The 24231-nt window shown below is 43.8% G+C and overlaps 1 protein-coding gene across 2 annotated transcripts; it reads left to right on the top strand.

Annotated features, from left to right (window-relative positions):
* Window positions 1-5: 5 nt before the first annotated feature.
* Window positions 6-23699, top strand: RABEPK (Rab9 effector protein with kelch motifs; the record flags this gene model as incomplete). Of its 2 annotated transcripts, none has more annotated exons than XM_082657498.1 (8): window positions 6-82; window positions 6450-6514; window positions 9289-9446; window positions 13478-13630; window positions 17796-17957; window positions 20558-20707; window positions 22973-23122; window positions 23407-23699. In XM_082657498.1, exons 2-8 carry the CDS (start codon window positions 6462-6464, stop codon window positions 23697-23699), a joined length of 1119 nt encoding a protein of 372 aa, XP_082513624.1. In that variant the 5' UTR covers window positions 6-82; window positions 6450-6461. The 2 variants fall into 2 exon arrangements, with proteins under 2 accessions (XP_082513624.1, XP_082513623.1); XM_082657497.1 differs by lacking the exon at window positions 6-82 and adding an exon at window positions 5197-5230.
* Between the last annotated feature and the right edge of the window lie 532 nt (window positions 23700-24231).

Here is a 24231-nt window from a genome sequence, read left to right as displayed (position 1 = left end):
ACTCTTCTTTTCCTCCCCTTCCCTTCCTCTAGACTTTCACCTCTGCGGACCCAGCGAGGCTTTTCCGATGCAAAATGGCAAAGTAGGTGACACTAGCCATTCCCTGGTTTCTCATTCCGACCCTTGTAAGCATTCTCTCACCAGAATATCTTCACTTAAAAATTGGGTAAGCCTGGGGACTTCGCTGGCGGTCCAGTGGTTAAGACTATGCGCTTCCACTGCAGGGGGCACGGGTTCCTCGCTGGTCAGGGAACTAAGATCCCGCATGCTGCACGGTAGGGCCAAAAAAAAAAAAAGTTGAGTAGGCCTGGCAGTATAGTAACCTGTTTGCACCTTTCCAAGGCCTTAATAGAAACCTTGCCTAAACCCTTGGCAGAGATGTCAGGCTACCAACTTTCCAGCCTGGAAAGAAAGGAAACAAATATTAAAGCTCTTCTTAGGCCAGGCACTATACAAATGCTGTTTTTCTGTCTAATCCTTATAACGATTGATAGCAAAGGAAGGCTCAGAGAGGTTGAGTAACTTGCCCAGATCTCACAGGGTATAGGCAGGGGAGCCAAGACTGGAATAGGTCTGGGTGGCTTAAGTCTACTTCAGTGCGTGTCCCATAAGGGCAGAGAGTTTTTTTGTTGTACCAAGAACAGGACCTGGTACTTAGTACACTTTCAACATTCCTTCACTCAACAGCTATTAATTGAACACTTAACTATATGCCAGGTACAGTTGTAGGTGCTTAGGGTATTCTGCAAACAAAATAGAAGAAGATCCCTATCCTCAACCTGTAGCTATATTCCAGTAAAGGAGACAGAACATAAACCATTAAACAATAATATAGTAAATAACTGCAGAGTATATGAGAACGTGGTGGGCTTCCCTGGTGGAACAGTGGTTAAGAATCCGCCTGCCATGGGCTTCCCTGGTGGCGCAGTGTTTGAGAGTCCGCCTGCCGATTCAGGGGACATGGGTTCGTGCCCCAGTCCGGGAAGATCCCACATGCTGCGGAGCGGCTGGGCCCGTGAGCCATGGCCGCTGAGCCTACGTGTCCGAAGCCTGTGCTCCGCAACGGGAGAGGCCACAACAGTGAGAGGCCCGCATGCCGCAAAAACAAACAAACAAAACAAAACAAAAAAGAATCCGCCTGCCAATGCAGGGGACACGGGTTCGAGTCCTGATCTGGGAAGATTCCACATGCTGCGGAGCAACTAAGTCCGTGCGCCATAATACTGAACCTGTGCTCTAGAGCCTGCGAGCCACAACTACTGAGCCCACGTGCCACAACTACTGAAGCCCGCACGCCTAGAGCCTGTGCTCCGCAACAAGAGAAGCCACTGCAATGAGAAGCCCGTGCACCACAACAAAGAGTAGCCCCCACTCGCCACAGCTAGAGAAAGCCTGCACACAGCAGAGAAGACCCAATGCAGCCAAAAATAAATAAATAAATTTAAAAAAAAGGAAGTGGTAAGTGCTAGGGGGAAAAAAACAGAGCAAGGGAGATTTAGTGATGCATGTTTAGGAATCAACAAGGAGGTGGGGGAGTTAGCCACGCAGTTACTTGAGACAAATTATAGAGAGGAGCTGATGCAGAGACCCTAAGATAAAAGCATGTCTAGAATCTTTGGGAAATGGCAAGATTAGTGTGGTTGGATCAAGGTGAGAGGAGTAGGAGAGGAGATGAGAGAAAAGAACACTGATTTTTACTTTCGATGTAATGGGGAATTATTGCCGAGTCTTGAGCAGAGAAGTAACATGATCTAACTCATTTTAAAAGGGTCGCTCTGGCTGCTGTGTAAGACTGTAGGAGGCAATGATTGCAGCTGAAAGACCGGTTAGGAGACGGTTATATAGTCCAATAGTAGCAGGTGCTCAATAAATATTTGTTGTTCAAGTGACCCTGGACTGGATCCTCTGGCCCTAAAGTGTATTTTGACAACATGTGGCGAAACTTTATTGAGGTCTCTGGGTGATGTTCTTTGTATTATAACTGTTCTGTAAGTATGAAATTGTTTCAAAGTAAAATTAATTTTTAACAGTCTGTTGCAGAATGGTGCCCACAAGCATAGATTTCTTCATTTATTCAACAAATACCTATGATGTGAATGAGACAGATATGATCCCTGCCCTACGGCACTTACAATCTGATAACAAACATGTAAATAAGGAAAGAATTAATTACAAAGTATGATTAATGGCAAAAAAGGGGAAAAAAGGGAAAGAAGGAGTGCTGTAAGAAAAATGGGGTAGAATAGGCCTACTTTAGGTTGGCAACATAGTGGAGGTAAAGTGTGCAGACTCTAGCACCAAATGGCTAGAGTTCAAGCCCAGGCTCTACTACTCCCTGTGTGACTCTGGCAAAGTTATGTATCCTTTCTGTGCTCCAGTTTTCTCAGTTCCAATGTGGCAATAATAACAGTGCTTGCCTCATATGGAGATGATGAGAATACTTACCTTCTAGGCTTGTACTGAGGTTAAATAGAGTTAATATATGGAAAGGGTTTAAAACAATGTCGTGTACAGTGAGTGCATTGTGTTAGCTCTGAATATTGGGTGGGCAAAAAAGGCCTTTTTGAAGAGGTAAGATTTAAGACTTTAGGGGGAAAAAAAAGTATAGGGATAATATGCTTAGAGTTTTTTGGAGGAAAAAAAACCCCAAATGAGGGAAAGATGCTATTGTTGTTTGATTTTTTTTTTTTTTACAATCCTCTGAAAAACTGACAATTCATTTTTCATCTTTGAACCTCAGTAACTGGGAATTAATCCTATTCAAATATCGTCTCAGAATTGGGAAGGGAGACAAATAGGGAGATGGATATGAACGTTCTTTACAAACAATAAAGTGCTTGAAAGGAAGGTGTCACCAGCATCATTGCTTCCCTTGCTGATAAGTCAGTGAACAGGTAGGTAATGAAGACAATCCCCTTCCAGTGAAAATAGGGGGCAGTCCTCACATTACCAAACTGTCTGGCAGTAAGAAGGTCCCTCCTGCAGACCCACCTCATTCAGTGAACCTCACTCTTGACATTCCCAGTTGGGTGAGTTCTTAGAAAAAATGATAGACACATTGGGTGGTGTGTTACAGAGACAGTGTACAGAGCTTGCCGACTGGAATATGTTCTTAGTCTTCCTTGCACGAAACAGGAGACCTGGGTTCCTGTTCTCCCATTTATGTGGGTTAGTCATTTTAACTTCTCTGGGCCTCAATTTCCAATTTAAAAATAGATCTCCAAAGTTCTTTCCAGCACTTCCTGAAAAGTGATTTCTAGTCTAAAAGCATAGATCCCACAATGAAAATTAGTTGCTATTTTGCCCACAAACCTCTTCCAATTTTTCTTGTTTATGTGCAACTCCAGCATGGCACCTTGAAATGGATTTAGCCTAAAGACACAGGGGGTGAGAGGGCATTCTGCATCTGTGAGCAGAAATCTCCATCTGGATGCACATGGACATATGGCAGAGCCAACCTGGCCTTAGTTTTCTTTCCTGAAAGAGAGCAGGAAACTCCTCTTTGGCAAACAGTCAGTGGAGATTTTTCCATCAACATGGGAACTCACAAAGACTCCAGGTCTTTGGAATAGGATATGTGAACAATAAAAAGAGCTACAGACTGCAAATTCCATCTTGTCAATAAATTTTTGTTATGGTTTCAAGTAGCTAAAAGATTTACCAAGTTCACCTTTCAGCTGTACCATCAAATCCTCTCAACTGCTCCCTCTCTGAGGTAGGTAATTACTATTCCCATTCTAGAGATGAAGAACCTAGAGCTCAGAGAGGGTGAACTTGCCAAAGGTCAAGGTAGATGGTTAGTGCGGGACCCTGGATGTGAACCCAAGTATGTCTGTCTGCTTCCCACTCTGCTACCATAGCTCTGTGCAGCAGGCGCTCCTGTGATTTCCTTCCTTAGCTGTTTCCTCCAATTCCTAGGATGGAACAACTCAGCCCTCCTGATTGTGGGGTTCTCTGAAACATAGACATAGGTGAGCCAGCTCTCCATTTCCAGGAAAGCCACAGGGAACCTATGGTTATGAAGGAGACCCCAGTAATCTAGATGAATACATCTCACTCACGACTGGTGTCTAGAGTTCATTTACGCCTAGGAATAGCATTACATTTTACATACAACCAGCTCTGCGCCAGTCACTGGGCACTAAGCAGTTTATATACATTAGCTCATGTATTCCCCACCATAACCTTGTGACAGAAGTCTTATTAGCTCCATTTTACAGACCGGTGACACTGGGGCCCAGAGAAAAGTATCTTCCGCAAAAATAGATATTTCCTTGATGAACTTTTTATTCCTTGCACTTTTTACAAGCGTACCTAGTTATTTGTTTTTCTGTTTAATCTCTCTCTAGTTTGTAAACTCCAGGAGGCCAGGGGCCAGGTTTGCCTGGTTCGGCATAGTGCCTGCTATAGTTACAAACGCGAATTATGGAGTAAGTCAGCTCTTTAGGGCGCCAAAGCTTGAACTGGCCTAAAGACTGCACAGGGGGACTTCCCTGGTGGTCCAGTGGTAAAGAATCCACCATACAATGCAGGGGACGCAGGTTTGATCCCTGGTCAGGGAACTAAGATCCCACATGCCGCAGGGCAGCTAAGCCTGTGCGCCACAACTACTGAGACCGCGTGCCACAAACTACAGAGCCCATGCACCCTGGAGCCTGCGCACCACAACTAGTGAGAAAAAACCCGCAGGCCACAACTAGAGAGAAGCCCACGGGCCACAACTAAGATCCTCCGTTCCACAACTAAGACCCGACACATACCCAAATAAATTAATTTAAAAAAAAAAAGACTACGTAGGGAAATTTCACACCTAGGAAAGCACGCTCAACTCTCCCTTTCAGAAACCATTCTAACAACCGCTGGAACTGAAAATATCCTAGCTCCTTTAAAATAGCCCAAGGGATTTGGGTCACCTAACTGGATGCCCAACCCCTGGCATTTCGCTTGTAAGTCGTCTCCAAGTAGCTCTGGCTTACTTACTCAGCCGGGGAGGTAGGGCCCCAGGACGACCCGGCCAGTTTAGTTCTGGAGAAATACACAGCTGGGTCGAACCCAGGCCGCTAGGACCCCTCCCGGCTCCCTTCCAAGAGCGCGCCCTGGGGACCCGGCCCTGGGAGTGGAGAGCGGTTGGCCGGGGCGCTCTTCCGGGGTCTGAAGGAGGAGCGAAGATCCAAGAACCGCCCCTATTGGGGCGGAGCCACGGCCCCAAGACTGGCGTAAGCCGCCGCAGGTAATGCGGTCCGGAGGTAGGGGGGCTCTGGGACCCCGGTTTGAAGCGTTCCCGGGCGGGGTGGGGCGGGGGCGCCGCATCCTTTAAGGGAGTGGAGTTGGGCTGGGTGGAAAGCGCTCGGGAGACCTCCTCTGGCTCTGGCCTAGCCACACTGACGGAAAGGAATCGGCCTGTTCTCTTCTGACCCTGTCTCCTATCCCCTAGCGCTGCCAAGCGGGGATGGGACTGGGGGATGGACCTGGCAGGGGCGACTGCTGGAAGTCCCGGTCCAGGTGAAGTTAACCCCACTGAGCTTTAGGCTTTGGGGACAGCAGTTAGTGACTTAGGCTGAAGATTGGATTTATCCATTCACCTCCCAGAAACCTCATCCATTTTCTTTCTTCATTCACTCATCCCTCACTTCTGCTCTATGCCGGGCCTCTTGGTTGGTTCTCTGAATGAATCCGAGAGGCCCAGCTCGCTTGGAATTTAGTCTAGTGGAATTTATTCTAGAATCTAGAGAGTTTTAAATAGATGATTACATTCAGGGTGATCCCTGCAATGACGATAGCTTAATAGATACCTTCAGGTAGAGAATAAAGTAACTTGAGGATGTAAGTGGAAAGCAACAAATCAGGGAAGGTTTCACTAAGGAGGGGACATTTGAACTGGGCTTTGGAGGTTGACTAGGAGTTTTCTAGTTGATCAGAAGGGAAGGGACATTTCAGGTAAGGGAAGCAGCACAGGATGCAAGTTATGAAAGAGCCTGGCATTTTAGGGGAACAAATATAGTAAGAACAGTTCAATATAGCAAGAAATTGTGGTGAGTTCCTGAAAAGAAGGTTGAGACCAGAAGGCTTTGAATGTCATGCTGAGGCCAGGATTTATCCTAGAGTTCAGTATTTCTTGGCCTTTTAAAATGTTTTCTTTTGATAAACATAAATACCTTATGACCTCTGAAAATTATTTTGATATATACCCCTTCCTATGAAAACCACGGACACAGAAAACTTTAGGCAAAAAACAAAAAAACTCTGTAATGGGATTACGAAAGTTGTGTCATAGTTGCCTCCCAAATATAAGTTTATATCAAAAGGTTGGTAATGCTTATTCAAATTAATCAGGCCCTAGAAATTGGTACATCAACAGGAAAATTTTTAAAGAGGCAAGTAACCTGATTTGCTGTGTTTTTTAGGTAGAAGATAATTGTAAATGTCTAAAAAGTACCTTTCTTTCTTAGGCATAGGATACCATGAAGCAGCTGCCAGTCTTGGAGCCTGGAGACAAGCCCAGGAAAGCAACATGGTCTGTAAGGAAGGATTCAAACAAAGAAACACATGAGTTTTTTTTTCATTTATAAGTACTTTACTAACATATTTGATCCTCTATGAAAAAGGGTAGAGTTGAAACTGTCTGCGGTTTCTGGTAATTAGACTCAAACTGTCTGAGAAGGTCTTCAGAGGAAAGGTAGTGGGGCAATAATTATCACAGAGCAGATGTTGATTTTATTAAAATCCATTTGCCAGGAAGAGTAGGGCATTGACCATCTGGCATCTTCAGCTCCAACACTGTGTCTTCCCCCAAGCTCTAACTCATTTGTAAGACTTTCAGGGAATTGGATTTGGATTAAACTGGCTTCACTATTTCTTGAGCGCTTGTTCAACCAACCCTGCGTTCAGCAACTAACACTGGCCTGACAGGGCCAGCTGCTGTGTAGGTGCTGCAGGTACAAAGGTGAATAGTCTCAGTGTAGTGGGGGAACAGTGACTGGTGCTGAAGCAGGACGCACAGAGGGCTGTAGAGAGGAGGCAGTGCTTCTGCAGGACCTTGGAGGAGAGCCCCTGATCTGGCTTCCATGCGTCCACTCTTGCTCTCTACACATCATAAATCTGATCATGGCATTCCCTGGTTTAAAACCTTTTGTGCCTCTCCATTAGTCTTAGGATAAAAACCAGAGTCCTTAAAATGGCCCACTGGGCCCTGCGTGATCTGTCCCTGCCTGTCTTTCCAACCTCAAGTCCCGTTACTCAGCCTTTGTTCTCTTTCTCTTCCTTTAATGTGGCTTGCACTGTCCCACTCAGGAACTGTATGTGCTGGTCCCTCTACCTGGATCATCCTTTGCCCCCATCTTTTGTCCCTCTCTTTGCCCAGCTAACTTCTACTCATACTTCAGATCTCAGTTCAAATGGGGCTCCTTCAGGAAGACTTCTTTGACCACCTCTGTCCCCACCTACCTCTCCTTACAGGGTAGGGTCCCCCTGTGATATGTTCTCATACTATATATCCTGTATATATCCTGTACTCCTTTATAACACAACTGAAATGAAATGGATATTTGGAAATTATCTGTTTAGTGTTTTTCTTCCCAACTAGTCTGTCAGGGCTGTAAAGGCAGGGACTTCTTTTGTCTTATTCACCATGTAGCTGGATGGCTGTGTGCTCTTGAATAAGTCATTTAACCTTTCTAAGCCACAGGTCCTCAGTTGTAAACCTCAGATGATGATAATAGTACTGTCCCCAGAGGGGTTTTGTGCAAGTTAAGTGAATCCAGTGTTGTGGCGAAGTTAGCAGCATGCATGGTATGTGGTTAGTAGTCATTCAGGTGACAATGTGGAATGTGTGAATCTGGACATCAGAAGAGAGATCTGGAAAAGAAATAGAGATTTGAAAGTCACTGATGAACATGTACGGTAGATGGGTGGTAATTGAAGCCATCAGTACATATAAAATTGATCAGGCAAGCAAACCTAGACTGAGAAGAGAACTCATGAGGATTGGGAGAAAGCTGGAGGGAAAGGAGTCAGAGAAGGAAACAGAAAGTGCAGCCAGACAGGTGGATAGAGAACCAAATGGAATGGATGTGGGGAAGCCAGGTCAGGAGAAAGGTATGAGAAGGAGGGAAGAGCCAAGAGTACCAAATGTCAGAGAGGACAGATAAGACTGGGCCTGAAAAACAGCTGCAGAGCTTTCTTTTCCAACCAGAAAGCTTGAAGAAGTGTGCTTTCTCAGTCAGCATTCAGAATAACTTTACAGAACAGAATGAATGGATCCTGTATTTGATTTTTCAAAGTCCTAGTTTTGTCTTCCATCAGGTCGAGCTTTATGAGCAATCTGGAAAAGCTCTTAAGAAGCAGTGAATGGGGCTTCCCTGGTGGCGCAGTGGTTAAGAATCCGCCTGCCAATGCAGGGGACATGGGTTTGAGCCCTGGTCCAGGAAGATCCCACGTGCCGCGGAGCAACTAAGCCCGTGCGCCACAACTACTGAGCCTGCGCTCCAGAGCCCGCAAGCCACAACTCCTGAAGCCCGGGCTCCTAGAGCCCGTGCTCTGCAACAAGAGAAGCCACTGCAACGAAGAGTAGCCCCCGCTCACTGCAACCAGAGAAAGCCCGCTCACAGTAACAAAGACCCAGTGCAGCCAAAAATAAATAAATTAAATTAAAAAAAAAAAGAATCAGTGAATGATGGAGAATATTACATGGCAGAGGGAAGCATCACTGGCTAGTGGCAAGAGCTTTGGGGCTGTTCTCATGTGATTACACATAAAGCTCTAGCCATGATTAACTGAGTCCTTCCTGCCATGTTACAAGATTGCATCTCATTCTTCACGGGTGAGAACTATTGCTGTCTTCATTTTACAAATGAGGAAACTAAGGTTCAGAAAGGTAAAGTGACTTCCAAAAGAGCACACATCAAGAAAGCACTTGAACTGGGACTTGAACTAGGTCTGTCTGAATTTGCAAATCATGTTCATAACTACCATCCTGTGCCAGGACACACACTGGACATTTCTGGGTATCAGTTTCCCCCTCTACCAAATGGGGACAATTACTAGCCCAGGGCATCCCCACTAAGTTAATGTGAGATGAAAGTAGTGACAAAATTGAAAAGTCAAAGGTTATGTGCAAAGGGAAGGTACTGTTCATTAATTAGGAAAATGCTGCTTTGCTGGACATGATCTAAAATGACTGTGTATGTATAAGACCCTTCATTCTGGTGACTGTTCCATGAGGAATGCAAAGAATATACTGCTGCATTTATTCTCTGCTCAGGCCTCCTGAATATACCCTCCCTTTGGCAGGTACACCTTGACCCCGGTTGGAGACAGCCCCTGTGCTCGAGTTGGCCATAGCTGCTCATATTTACCCCCTGTTGGTGATGCCGAGAGAGGGAAGGTCTTCATTGTTGGGGGAGCAGATCCAAACAGGAGCTTCTCAGATGTGCACACCATAGATCTGGGTAAGACCAACAGCTGTGGGGAATTCCCTGGCGGTCCAGTGGTTGGGACTCTGCACTTCTACTGCAGTTTGATCCCTGGTCGAGGAACTGGAATCCTGCACGCCACTCGGCGTGGCCAGAAAAAAAAAAAGACCAGCAGCTGCGGAGCACATACCCTATATGGCCAGAGAGCAGGACTTTGTGCTGCCGGCCATGACCATTCCTAAGACTATCAGTTCAGACCAGACAGTAGGGTTTTTCTCTGAGAAAATGAATGTCACTGAGAGATCCCTAAGGTCTCAACAGACTCCAGGAATATATCCACCCAACCAAGACCTCCTTGATTTGGGGGAAAGAGCCCATATGGAGCCCTGGATAACCAGCCATTCATTCATCAACTATTTCTCTGGGAGGCATTGATGCCTCCACCTCTTCTATCCACGTAGCCAATTAATCACCAAATCCTAAATATCTTTTATTTTCATCCATGTCTGTCCATTTGCACTGCTACTACTGTAGTCGAAGCATCATTATCTTTCAGCTAGACTGTTACAACAGCCTCCTCACTAGTCTGCCTGCTTCCAAGTTTACCTCATGTACACTGCATTTTCCATACTTAGCTGAGTATTTTCTAAAATATAAATCTGATCACGTCACTCCCCAATTTCAGGCTATCCCCAACTTCATTTCTTAGCTCCCCCAAACCCACACTTGCTCCACTGAATATCCTTCAGTTCCTTGAACTCTTTTGGTCTCCAACCCTTTGCATATAGAGTAAATGCCCTACATAAGAATGAGTTATTTTCCAAGAGCTCACTCGTAAGTCCAGTTTGTTCATTTTTTTCCTTAATTTTTTATTTTTGGCTGAGTTGGGTTTTTTCATTGCTGCGCGTGGGCTGCACGTGGGCTTTCTCTAGTTGCGGCAAGCAGGGGCTGCTCTTCATTGCAGTGCACGGGCTTCTCACTGCGGTGGCTTCCCTTGTTGTGGAGTGCGGGCTCTAGGTGCACGGGCTTCAGCAGTTGTGGCTCGTGGACTCTAGAGCGCAGGCTCAGTAGTTGTGGTGCATGGGTTCAGTTGCTCCACGGCATGTGAGATCCTCCTGGACCAGGGCTCGAACCCATGTCCCCTGAATTGGCAGGCGGATTCCTAACCACTCCGCCACCAGGGAAGCCAATCCAATTTGTTCTTAAGTCCAACAAAGTTAGCCTAGGTACCCAACTTTTACAGATAACGCCAGACATGTGAACAAACTTATGTGATTTGGACATGCGAATGCACGTTTACATCTTTGAAAGTTTGCAGCTCAAAGGTTCGTATGTAGGGGACTTACCGTATTGTTCCCTCTGCTTGGAAGGCTCTTCCTTTTCCTTATCATCTGGCTACTATTCATCTGTCAGATCCCAGTTAAATGACACGTTCATCAGGAACCTTGCCCTGATACATCTGCCACTAGTTTAGGACTAGTTTAGGCACTGCCACTGTAAAGGAGAGACTCTTCTGTTTTCCTTCTCTATTCCCATGCCTCCTCTCAACACTAGTCTTCCGTACTTCCCTTCTGACTGACAGATGTGTGGGGATTTTCCCCCACACCAAATAATTCTGCAACACCAGCTGGACGTCCTACAACTCAGTTCAGTTCTGCCTGGAATTAGCATCCGATTCCACAGATGAAGGGCTCAGTCCACGAGACTCTCCCTGCTCCCCTTCAGATGCCAATCACAAGTCCACCTGTGCTTCTGACCGACCAACTATAAATGGAAGGTTCCCATGTCACCCGCCTCAGGTTCCATTAATTTGCTAGAGAGGCTCACAGAGTTCAGGAAAATAGCCAGATAGAAGAGATGCATAGGGCAAAGTATGTGGGAAGAGGCATTTCGTGCCCTGTCCAGGTGCCCCACCTTTGCAATACCTCCATGAGTTCACCAGCCTGGAAGCTCTTGCAACCCCTCCTTTTTTTATGGAGGGATAATTGAGTAAGTTATGACCATTGGTGGCTCTCTCCTCTCCCCGGAATTGGGGGTAGGGGGCATTGTCTGGGGCTGAAAAGTTCTAACCCCGTAATGTCATGGTTAGTTCCCCTGGCAACCAGCTCCCATCCTTAGGGACTTTCCAAAAGTCACCTCATTAACATAAACTCAGGTGTGGTTGACTGGGGATTTGTTATCAATAATAAAAGACCTTTATCAGTCTTATCACTTAGGTCGTCACAGGGATTTTCAGAGCTCTGTGCCTGGAACAGATGAAGACCAAATATGTATTTCTTAATGTAAATCACAATGACACAACCACTCTCTGTGTTTCCATAGTATCCTGTACTTTCCCATCTTTATCCCCCTTCACAGCCCTTTTCACATGTGATTGTTTGTTGTCTGTCTTTTATATTGCTTCTCATTGTATCCCCAGCCATTACCACAGGGCCTGGCACAGAGTAGGTGCTTTATAAGTATTTGGATGAATGAATGAGTGACTACTATGTACCACACAATGTCAGAAGAAAATTGGTGTTTTGTTACATGTTTTGTTAGGTCTGTGTGTAATGTTGCTGTCTACTGTTGTGTTTTTTTTTAAAATAAATTTATTTATTTTATTTTATTTATTTTTGGGTGCGTTGGGTCTTTGTTGCTGTGCGTGGGCTTTCTCTAGTTTTGGTGAGCGGGGGCTACTCTTCGTTGCAGTGCATGGGCTTCTCATTGCGGTGGCTTCTCTTGTTGCGGAGCACGGGCTCCAGGTGCGCAGGCTCAGTAGTTGTGGCTGGCGGGCTCTAGAGCGCAGGCTCAGTAGTTTTGGCCCACGGGCTTAGTTGCTCCGCGGCATGTGGGATCTTCCCAGACCAGGGCTCAAACCCGTGTCCCCTGCATTGGCAGGCGGATTCTTAACCACTGCGCCACCAGGGATGCCCCTGTGTATTGTTTTGATCTCAGTTGTTTACTAACCAAATGTGCAGGAGAGTCTACATGGTAAAACTTGAAGTGGTTTGGCCTCTCTTGATAATCTTGGAAGATCTGACATCCGTATGCCTGTATGTCTACATGGTGACAGTTTTTTGCAACTGAGCTGCCACCTATCAGTGGGGCTCTCATTCTCCAATTTCCTCCAATCCTCTGTAGGCATTTGAATTTCTATACCCTGCACTAAGAATTCAAAGGTAAATTAAATCTCTTTCAGCTCTCAAGAAGCTTGCTGTCTAGTACAGTTACAATTCTTTCGTGACCTATTACTAGCTTTGTGACTCTGGCTAAACCACCTAAACCATCTGGACTTCAGTGTCCCATAAAACAGGGATAATAACTTGCTTCACTTGGCACTTGTAATGATGTAACAAGATAATGCCTGTAAAGGTCATATGTAAGTGGTTTACTAATTAAAATAACTAATAAGTTAGGTATTAAGTCTGTGAAATTGTTTTAGCCAGAAGTCATTTACTTGCAGGTAATAGAAACTCTCTTAAACCAGCAAAAAAAAAAAAGAAAGAATGAGAATCCAAAGGTAGAAGATTTGGCCTAGCCTCAGGAGAGAGTGGAAGCAAGAATTAGAAAGCTGTCAAAAACCATCTACTTCCTCCCTCACTCTGTTTGGAGAGATCTGCTTCTTTATGTAGATGTTTCATTCTTCTCTTCCCCATACTTTGGCTTTCTCTCCTTCTCCACACATGGTAGAAGATGGCCACCCAAACCCAGAAATCTGTTTGAATTCCAAATTCTTGGGAGAGAGGATCTGATTGGCCCATTTTGGGTCCAGTGACTACCTTTGACCCTATCAGTTAAGGCTAGAAAGTCAAGGTATAGTACAACCAAGTCTCCTGGGATCTGTCCCTGGGGTTGGGAGAGTGGGGACAGTTCCCATAGAAGAGGGTTTATGGATGAGTCACACGCCCCCCCCCCAAGTGTCTGATATAAAAATTTTTGGAGGTTGACCACATTCCCTTTAAGTGATCTGATGGTTGTTCACTTATGCTTTTGACCCTTTTCTCCTCAGTACCCTCTCCCAAGTTTGTCAACCAGTATAAGCCATTGGCAGCCCCAATCTAGGAACCGGGTGAAATGTTTTCTAGGAACACACCAGTGGGATTTAGCCACCTCGGAGGGCCTCTTGCCCCGGTACGAGCATGCCAGCTTTGTTCCCTCCTGCACACCTCACAGCATCTGGGTGTTTGGAGGTGCCGACCAGTCAGGTAATCGAAATTGCCTACAAGTTCTGAATCCTGGTAAGTAGCCAAAGGTTATTTATTTACCAAAATGGATAAATAAATCCAATTCCAATACCTGTACCAAAGCGCATTTGGATTGTACTGACTAATCCACTTGACTTTGCTGACCTCATAGAAAATAGAAATTTTAACTTCTGGCAGAATCTGAAAAGAATAGAGTTACATTTTGTTTTCCTCGTAACGTGTACAAATTATCCATTTCTTAAAAGCCAAAGCTGGATGAGGCTTCAGAGAAAAGCTATGCCAAGTGGGCAACCCAGGTCCCACAAGGGGAAGTGACTTTCGTAAAGTCACCAGGGAGCCAGGGACTGGGGCAGGCTAGAACCCAAATCACCTACATCGGAGGTCTCAAATGGGGGCGATGGTGCCCCCCAGGGGACAGTTGGCTATGTCACACCTCGGGGCAGGGAATCAAGTGGGTAGAGGCCAGAGTCGCTGCCATACATCCTGTAATGCACAGGAAGGCCCCTCACAATAAAGAATTATATGGTCTAAAATGTCAGTAGTGCCAAAGTTAAGAAACTCTGATCTAGATCCTCCTAGTATGTTTCTTTTAGTCAGAAAGTGCAAAGCTCCTGACAAGTCTCACTGGCAGTCTTATCATAGAGGAAGCAGTTTGGGGACATCACTACTGCGAGGATGTTGCTGAACCACCCATGGGAGGTGGACCTGACTTTTTGTCAGTTAAAAACATTTTTTGTTGTTGTTTTTCTCTTTATAAATATAGTTTATATTCATTGTAAAATATTTGAAAAGTGTAAATAAGTGGACAAAAGCCATCCACAATCCTGTGACCTAAGGCTATTAATAACAGTTCTGTGTACTTCCTTTCTGTCTTTTCTCTGCATTTTTATAAACCTGAGATCATCCTATTTCACCACTACGCTCTTGTATCTTTTTCTTTTTAATTTCATAATTAGCACAGAAATAATTCCCTATTAATAAGGCTTTGTTGAAATCATTTTTAATGGCTGAATCACACTTTTTTAAGATTTTTTTTTATTTATTTAATTTATTTTCGGCTGCATTGGGTCTTAGTTGCGGCACATGGGATCTTTCGTTGTGGCGCATGGGCTTCTCTCTAGTTGTGGCGTGTGGGTTTTCTCTCTCTAGTTGTGGCACGCGGGCTCCAGGGCACATGGGCTCTGTAGTTTGCGGCATGCGGACTCTCTAGTTGAGGCGCGAGGGCTTAGTTGCCCCGTGGCATGTGGGATCTTAGTTCCCTGACCAGGGATCGAACCCGCATCCCCTGCTTTGTAAAGTGGATTCTTTACCACTGTACCACCAGGGAAGTCCCTCAATTTTTATGACAATACCATAATACCCCGGTTGTTTTTTTTTTTAACATATAGGTTGTCTTCAGATTTTTATCATTATAAATAACAAAGCATTGAACATCTTTGTTCAGAAATCATTGACTGTATTTCAGATTATTGCCTTAGGTAGGGGCTTTCCTGGTGGCGCAGTGGTTAAGAAGCTGCCTGCCAATGCAAGGTACATGGGTTCAAGCCCTGGTCTGGGAAGATCCCACATGCCACGGAGCAACTAAGCCCGTGTGCCACAACTACTGAGCCTGCGCTCTAGAGCCTGCGAGCCACAACTACTGGGCCCACTCACTACAACTACTGAAGCCCGCGCATCTAGAACCCGTGCTCCGCAACAAGAGAAGCCAGCTCAACGAGAAGCCTGCGCACCGCAACGAAGAGTAGCCCCCGCTCGCTGCAAGTAGAGAAAGCCCACACGCAGCAACGAAGACCCAAAACAGCCAAAAATAAGTAAATAAAAAGAAAAAAAAAGTTCTTCCATGTTTTAAAAAAAAAAGAATTATTGTCTTAGAGCTCATGCCCAGAAATAAAAGAACTAGATAAAACACTGGACTTTAAGGATTTTAGTACATGCTATCAAATTGCTCTCCAGAAAGATTTTTTTTAAACCTTTTTTCTTTTTGGCTGCACTGCGTGGCTCGCGGGATCTCAGTTCCCCAACCAGGGATTGAACGCAAGCCACGGCAATGAAAGCCCAGAATCCTAACCACTAGACCACCAGGGAATTCCCTATCCAGAAAGATTTTTTTCAACTTATCCTCTCTCCAACTGTGTTTAATAGTTCTTGTTTCACTCCTGACCAGTATCGAATTTATCATTTTTAAGCACTGCTAATTTGATAGGCAAAAACCCCCTTGTATCTAATTGTTTAAATATGCATTTTGTTAATTACTAGGAATCTGGACATTTTTCACATAGCAGTCAACTCTTGCCCAGTTCCCTCTATTGATAACAGATTTATTTTTACAACAGCTGGTCTTTGTCATTTTGGGATAGTAACAGTTCCTACCTTGTTAAGTTTGGCAAGAATTTAAATTAACTCAAATCTGGCACATACTTAATGCTCAGTAATTGTTGTTGTGGTTGATGTAGCTATGGTTCGACAGATGGAAATCAGTTCTAGATTGGATGGAGATCAGTTCCTTTGATTTTCAATGATGGCATCTATTTAAATAAAATAGTGAGAATTTGGAAAGCTTTTGTCAAAGGAATTGATTTTCCACCAGATCCTTTTTCTCTCCTAGAAAGTATAGTTTGACACCATGCCCAAGAAATATGAAAGATGTAGGGGAATCATTAGTTGCTTTTGTTACTAAGGCGAGTCCCTCAGCTGGCTTAGGACTCCTTTCGTATTATTTGTGCTAACATTTGGCTTGGTAGCCACACCAGGATCCCAGGATCTTCTGAACTTGGAGGTTGTGCCCCTTCTAACTCCCCCTAAAATCCAAAAACTACCCAAGACCTGTAGCTATAGAGACAATTACATTATGCTTTGTTTTGGGGTTTGTTTTTTTGTCCATGCAACTTGCAGGTCTTAGTACCCCAATCAAGGATCGAACCCCTGCCCCCTGCAGTGGAAGTGTGGAATCTTAACCACTGGACCACCAGGGAAGTCCCCATTATGTTTTGGATATAGGCTGAGACTTGTTTGGTCTCCAGGTTCACGTTTTGAGTCCTATACATATTACACATGCTTCGTGCGCCACTTTGTATTACTGAATGAAGACCTTTACAAAAGGCACAGAATTTCCCAGTCAAGAAATAATTCCTGGGAATTCCCTGGCACTTTCACTGCCGTGGGGTCAGGTTCAATCCCTGATTGAGGAACTAACATCCCACAAGCCATGTGGCACAGGAGGGAAGGAGGAAGGGAGGGAGGAAGAATTCCTGGTGTGTTGTAGTGGAATAAGTATGGGAGTTTTGACAGATCTGTGTTCAGAGCCCTGCTCTCCTACTCACTAACACTGTGACCTGGGAGAAAGGATTTAGACTTTCTGAGCTTCAGTTCCCTCATCTGCAAAGTGGAGATACTTTCCGTCCGCCTCCCAGGGTTGACTGAGGATGTTGGGGATGGCAGAGTGCTCAGGGCAATGATTCCGCACAAGGGAGGTGCTCAGTTACTGCTTGTGTTTCTATAAAATTCATGCTTCATTCTGGAAAGAAATAAGCTTCTGTCCACCTACCCACGTGGTGAAATTTTATTCTCAAGTCAGAAGAGTGGAAAATACATAGATCTTGGTGGTGTTGAAACAGAATTTGAATCCCAACTCAGCCATTTACTAGCCATGTAACCTTAAATGAGTGACTTAATCTGTCTCTGCTTCAATTCCTTATCTGTAAAATGAGGAAACTAGTATTTATTTAGTACTTACTGTGTAGTAGGGACAATTACTGCTACTACTGAAACTGTAATAATATTGTCTACTTTCTTTTAATGGCCACATGTCCTGAGAAACTTGGCACATTTAGTTTCTTGCATCTAGTGGGAATGAATTTTAGCAGCTGTTGGGCTCCTCTGAATGGGCACAGGGCAGGGTAGTCAGTCATCAAAGGGGAAGAGGGTTCAGAGAGGATGTTTGAAGGCCTCCAAAACCAAACTGGCCTCATTCTTAATTGTACTTGTAGCTCTTCAATCTTGGGAATTTGGGTCTATCTGGGCAAACTCTAAGTATTGCCCCCTACCCCTCCTTGAATTTGGTGGCATGAGATCCCCGCCTAGACCTACACTGTCTGCCTTAAGGATTGGGGTTTGCAAAGTGACCTTGCCCAGCCCCAGAGTTGATATCAGAGGCCCCTCAGCCTGAGTGTTTTAGATACCTACCTTCTCTGTGGACCAGAAACGAGGACTTGGACTATGCCAAAGGTGACCAGCCCACCACCATCCCCAAGAACATTCCACACGTCATCGGCAACCATCGGAAACCAGCTGTATGTCTTTGGGGGCGGAGAGAGAGGCGCCCAGCCCGTGCAGGATGTGAAGCTGCATGTGTTTGATGCAAGTATGGACTCGGGGGAACCCTGGGGCTGCCACTTACCTGGTCGGGGTTACCCCGGCCTGCAGCTTACCCGATGTAGGAAGCAGAGGTTAGAATATGACAACCTGGCTGTGTGTCTCACTTCTAGACTTCTGCAGTATATCTCTTAGCTGATATCTTCTACCCATAGCAAAATTTGCATTTAAAAAGGAATAATTTGATCAATTAAAAAAATTTAAACAGTATAGTTTATAAAACAAAAAAGTAAAATGTTGCCCCTTACACCTTTCCTTCCCACTCCCCAGACAGAGGTAAACACTGTTAGCCATTCCTAATGTCTACCTCCAGATTTTTCTGTGCAATTATAAATCATATGCACATGTGTTTATGAACATCTATGAATTTTCTATGGATTTTGAAATTATATGAAAACTTTAAAACACACACATAGAATTACTAAATTATAAATGTTGGTCTGCCTCTTACTTTTGCAGGTCTAAGGGTAGATCTTAGTACTAGTCGAAAGTTTAAACTTTGAAGCCATAGGACAGGAACTCAAGACCAGATCTGACATCTAGTTTCTGTATTACTTAAGACTAATTTCTTAATCTCTCTAGTGTGTAAAATAGAGATAGTAACAGTGCCTACCACAAAGAGTTGGAAAGATTAAATGAGATAATGTGATACAGTGCATAGCACAGTGCCTGACACATAGGAAGCACCTAATAAATAATCACTGTATTATCATTATTATTCCTTCATTTAATCACACATCATGGATCTTTCCTAAGTCAGAAATTTCCTTGCAAAGCATATCTTTCTGTGGGAATCCCTATTCATTCAGTCATTTTCCTATTGACTGACATTTTGCTGACAGTGTTACAGTGAATATATACATTAATTTCTGTACATGTTACAACATTTAATATGGACTAGATGCTAGGAAGTGGAATTACGTAGGGTCAAAATGGTATGAACATTTAAAATTGTGAGACCTCTTGCCAAATTTTTGTCTAAGTAGTATTTATTTACATTTCTTCCTCTTACTAGTGGGCATTTATGAATACTTTACAAGTATTCATAGCACAAATATTCATGTCACAAATAGCATGTGACAAAAATAATTTTCATGTGTGTTTTTGCCGCCTTTTTTGAGAAAAGGCAATAAGCAAAATTTCAAACTTAAAAAGTTTAAGAATTAAGACACGTCACAGTATGACTTTATCCAGAAAGAATGAACTGTGTGATTCTTTTAAAGCGGTTTTAAATTTTTAAATAATATTGGTTTTGAATATATAAAACTGTAAGAGAAAAAAATATATATGTATATATATATAAAATACTATCACCCCAAAATTGTTAACATTTCAGTACAACTTTGGTGTACACCCCAAAATTGTTAACATTTCAGTACAACTATGGTGGGGTTTTTTTTTAAATAGCAGAGATAATTCTAGGTGTACTATTTGTATCCTGTATTTTTCACTTAAGCATATCCCCTGTAATCACAAAGTTCTTTCAATGTTTTTAATGAATACATAGTATTCTATCATGACTGTAGCAATAACTCACCCATTCACCTGTTGATGGACTTAGGCTATTTCCAATTCTTCTCTATTACAAACAATGCTGTGGTAAACATATTTATGCATAAACTTTTTCTGATTATTTCAAATTGTATTCTTTGGGACTCTAGGGGCTCCTTGAACAACCTTCAGGCATGTCACAAATGGTAATTCAGAGATAAGTTGTTTGGCAGACTTTTGTCTCAGATAATTTTTGTAGCACTCCTTTAAGACTTATCTGGTATGTTGAAATGATTAATTTTCCTGAATTCTATATATGTACAATTTTGAAGATATGAAGGGTTTTCAACATGTAAAATACATCTGCACTATTTGGATCATACCCATATTAATAACTCTCATGTATTGAGTACTTTCTCTGTGCCTGTGCTTTCCGTATATTATCTCATTTAATCCACGCTTCAACCCTGAGAGGTAGGTATTATCAGGTAATTTCTCCTCATTTTACAACTACAGAAACTGAAGCTTATAGAAGTAATTGGTGCAAGGCCACATAGTTACTCAATGAAATAACCTGATTTTAACTCCAAATCCCATGCTCTAACCATTATCCTATACAACCACTTCAGGAGGCCCTGCTAACTTTAAAAGTAGTCTATTTTTTTCTCCACCCTTCCAGCAAATCAATTAAGAATATTGTCTTAAAAAAGAGAAAACTCAAAAAAAAAAAGAGAAAACTCCGAAGGCCTGTCCCAGAAGAAGTAGATTCATTCTTTTTAACTCTGTGGCAGTTCTAGGTTGAAGAAACTTAAGGGAGGTCTTTTTTTAATTCAAAGCAAGAAGTGGTTCCTTATTGCCCAGTAGAAGGGGCAGGCATATTAGGCAGTGAATTCTCCAGCCCTGGATGTGTACCAGTAGAGGCTGTAAAGGCTGTGGATGGATGGAGGCCTGGGTTGGGTTGGCAAGTTGCAGTGAATGACCCCCCAGGTCCCTTTCTGCTTGGAGCATCTCTGCTTACTGGGAGGTGAGGCTTGGTATATTTCTCAGGTTCTTGCTTCATAGCTTTGTCATCTAACGTCACTGAATTTATTTTTCTAGATACCCTGACCTGGTCACAACCAGAGACACTTGGAAAACCTCCATCCCCGCGGCATGGTCATGTGATGGTGGCAGCAGGGACAAAGCTCTTCATCCATGGAGGCTTGGCAGAGGACAGCTTCTATGATGATCTCCATTGCATTGATATCAGTAAGTAGGGTGGAGGGCATGGGGGCTTGTCTGCTTAAGATTGAATAAAATAGCTTTGATTGACTAGAGCCTTGCTCTTGACCAGCCAGCAGAATCTTCACTAGATTCTGTGAAATGTGGCCTGAATAATAATAAGAAATAATAATAACAATAAAAGCAGGTATTTCTGTTTGCCATGTACCTACCCATTCATTATTTCTTATCCTTCCAACAACCCTGCTCTTATTAAAATTCATTATGCTTTGTGTTTCCCGACTGGATTTCTTTCAAGCAGTACCCATTAACCCCATGGATAACTTCTAGAGTGTGTCTGGAGGTGCACAACCAGAACTGTCACGCTAAATTGTTAAGAACACTGAGAAAAGGAAAGTTAGTGATAACATGAGAATTGTCTTTATGTGTCTGAAGGGCTGATGTGCCCTAGAGAGCCTGGACTCTTTCTGGATCATTCTTGCAGACTATGAGCTCCTTTAGGGCAGAGACTTTGTCTCTTTTTTTCCGCCAGTGTATTTCCAGCATTGAGCACAGTGTCTGGCAGGTCTTGAGTGATGAGTGCATATCTGTTAAGAGTGGACAGATAGGGACTTCCCTGGTGGTCCAGTGGTTAAGACTCCGCGCTTCCACTGCAGGGGGCATGGGTTCGATCCCTGGTTGGGGAACTAAGATCCTGTATGCCGCACAGTGCAGCCAAAAAATTTAAAATATTTTTTTAAAAAAGTAGACAGATGAACAAATGAATATGTTCTGCGTTGCTCCAGACAACAGGAATTGGAATTATGGGCAGAATGCATGAGAACTGCTGTGCAATGTATCGGGCTACCTTGCCAAACAATAGGTTCTCTGGTTTGGTGACATCTGAGGCCAGCTGATACTGGCTGGGATTCCTGCATTGCCTAGGATATTTGGCTGGACTGGGTGATTCTCCCTTCCGACTCTGAGTTGCTGGACCCCTGCCTTGAACTGACAGATGGAAAATATCTTCACAGAAGCATTCCTTGCAAGCAGTCAAACAGAGTTTTAATGCTTATTTTATTTATTTTTTCTTAAAAAAATTTTTTTTTAATTTAGCTTTTTGGCTGCCTTGAGTTTTAGTTGAGGCATACAGGATCTTCACTGCAGCATGTGGGATCTTTCATTGCAGTGCACGGGCTTCTCTCTAGTTGTGGCGTGTGGGTTTTCTCTTCTCTAGTTGTGATGCACGGGCTCCAGAGAGCGTGGGCTCTTGTAGTTTGTGGCACGGGGGTTCTCTAGTTGAGGCGCGCGAGCTCAGTAGTTGCAGCGCATGGGCTTTGTTGCCTCACAGCATGTGAGATCTTAGTTCCCTGACTAGGGATCAAACCTGCGTCCCCTGCATTGGAAGGTGGATTCTTTACCACTGGACCACAAGGGAAGTCCCTTAATGCTTATTTTAAAAAAGAAAGTCCTTTTCTCTTATGCAAGGAACTACTTCCTAACTATTTTTCCTCCTTTCCAGCCCAGGTAGTTCTCTAAAACCTAAAATCCAGCGACATCCTGCCTCATTTAAATTCTTGTCTGAAAAGTTGCAACTACCTGCAGAAATAGGTTGGAAATAGGTGCTGAGGCAGCACATTACAGCATAGAGAACACAGGTTTTGGAGTCAGACCTGAGTACAATTCTAGCTCTGCCACCTGCTAGCTGTGGGATCTCCGACAAGTCTCTTTCCCTCTCTAATCCTATTTCTTCATCTTTAAGAAGAAAGAAGGTAGGCAGAAGTAATAGCAATTGCATACCGCTATTGAGAGAATGAAGTAAGCAAGATACTTAAAGTGTCTAGCCAGTACTCACAAAGTTGCTTTTTAAGGAACTGTATTTCAAACATGCACGTGTGTGCACATACAGGCATGCTTGCACACACACACACACACACACACACACACACACACACACACACACACAGTTGGAACCTCACCTACTTCTGGGCTCCAAAATACTTAATGGTGATGGTCACCAAAGACTGGATCACATTCCTCAGTGTGCTCCAAAGACCACCCACATCAGAATCACCTGGGATGCTCGTTAAAATTATGGATTACTGAGCCCCTCCCTCCCTCCCTGGACTAGCCAAACAGAATTTCAGCTCCCCCAGTGATTTTTGTGCACACCAAACCTTGCTATAGGATCTCTCAGAGCTCTCAGTGAATGAAGTTCAGTGATTGGTTTGCAAACTGCAGGAGTCTGACAGGTTAAGTTGGAAACCACAGTCTAGGCCATGTTGTACCTAAACACTTTCTGTCTCTTGGCAGGTGACATGAAGTGGCAGAAGCTAAGTCCCACTGGGGCAGCTCCCACAGGCTGTGCTGCCCACTCAGCTGTGGCTGTAGGAAAGCACCTGTATATCTTTGGAGGGATGACTCCCACTGGAGCCCTGAGCACAATGTACCAGTATCACATAGGTGAGCAAGTGTTGTTCACTGTGAGTCTTTAAGCAAATGTGACCATTCTTTGAAAAGTATCACAATGCTTTTTGGTCTTTCATTTTGGTCCCTCCACATCTAAATCCAAAAGAATGACAACCAAACTTTTAGGGAATGACATCATCAAAGCAGTAACAGTGCCATTAGGGGTTTTTCCCTTTTATTTCCTGTTTCTGTTAGGGCTCAGGTGATACAGCACATCACAGAGCATTTCTGGAAATTTCTTAACACAGACCCTTTTCTTTTTTTTTTTTCCAAAATAGAAAAGCAGCATTGGACCTTGCTTAAATTTGATAACTTTCTACCCCCTGGCCGATTGGACCATTCCATGTGTATCATTCCATGGCCAGTGACATGTACTTCTGAGAAAGAAGATTCAACTTCTGCCACTCTAAACTGTGCTGCTGAGAAAGGGGATTGCACTGAGAAAGGAGTAACCCAAGGTGGTGACTCTCACGAAGAAGGTCAGACGGACACACTACTCTGTTTTGTGTTTGGTGGGATGAATACGGAAGGGGAAATCTATAATGATTGTATTGTGACTGTAGTTGATTAATAAAACCACATTTTTACTACTTTTAGATGTCAATTACTTTCAGAAAAGTTAAATGAAACCTTAGTTGTTTCATACCTCCAAAATCTTCTGCACTATATATCCCTCTGGCTTTTACCTACTTTGGTAGGTAAAGAGATGAACTGAATAGCCCAGGGCAAAAACCTCTATCATATAAAGAGTTTTACCAGCAATACAACCCAGGTAACTAATAGATTGGCTGATTGTTAAGAATACTAATCACAAAAATGTTGCAGAAATCCTAATTGCTAGATACAACAAAAGCTGTAGAAATTAGGGAGTGGACATTCACAGGCTGAAGTGTTTTTAATATTCATGAGCTGCTCCTCAGAAAGAAGTGCAGACTGTTGGCTCTTGGTATTGAGAGCCACTGGCCCTTATCTGTCCCCACTATGCCCTATCCCACTGCACAGAGCACTGCAGGTCATTTTTTTTTGGCAGTATGCGGGCCTCTCACTGTTGCGGGCCCTCCCGTTGCGGAGCACAGGCTCCAGACGCGCAGGCCCAGCGGCCA

This window comes from Grampus griseus (genome assembly GCF_964374135.1).
Source record: "Grampus griseus genome assembly, chromosome: 6".
NCBI lineage: Eukaryota > Metazoa > Chordata > Mammalia > Artiodactyla > Delphinidae > Grampus > Grampus griseus.
The sequence above is the reverse complement of the archived record's forward strand: the minus strand, read 5'-3'. Positions and strand labels throughout refer to the sequence as shown.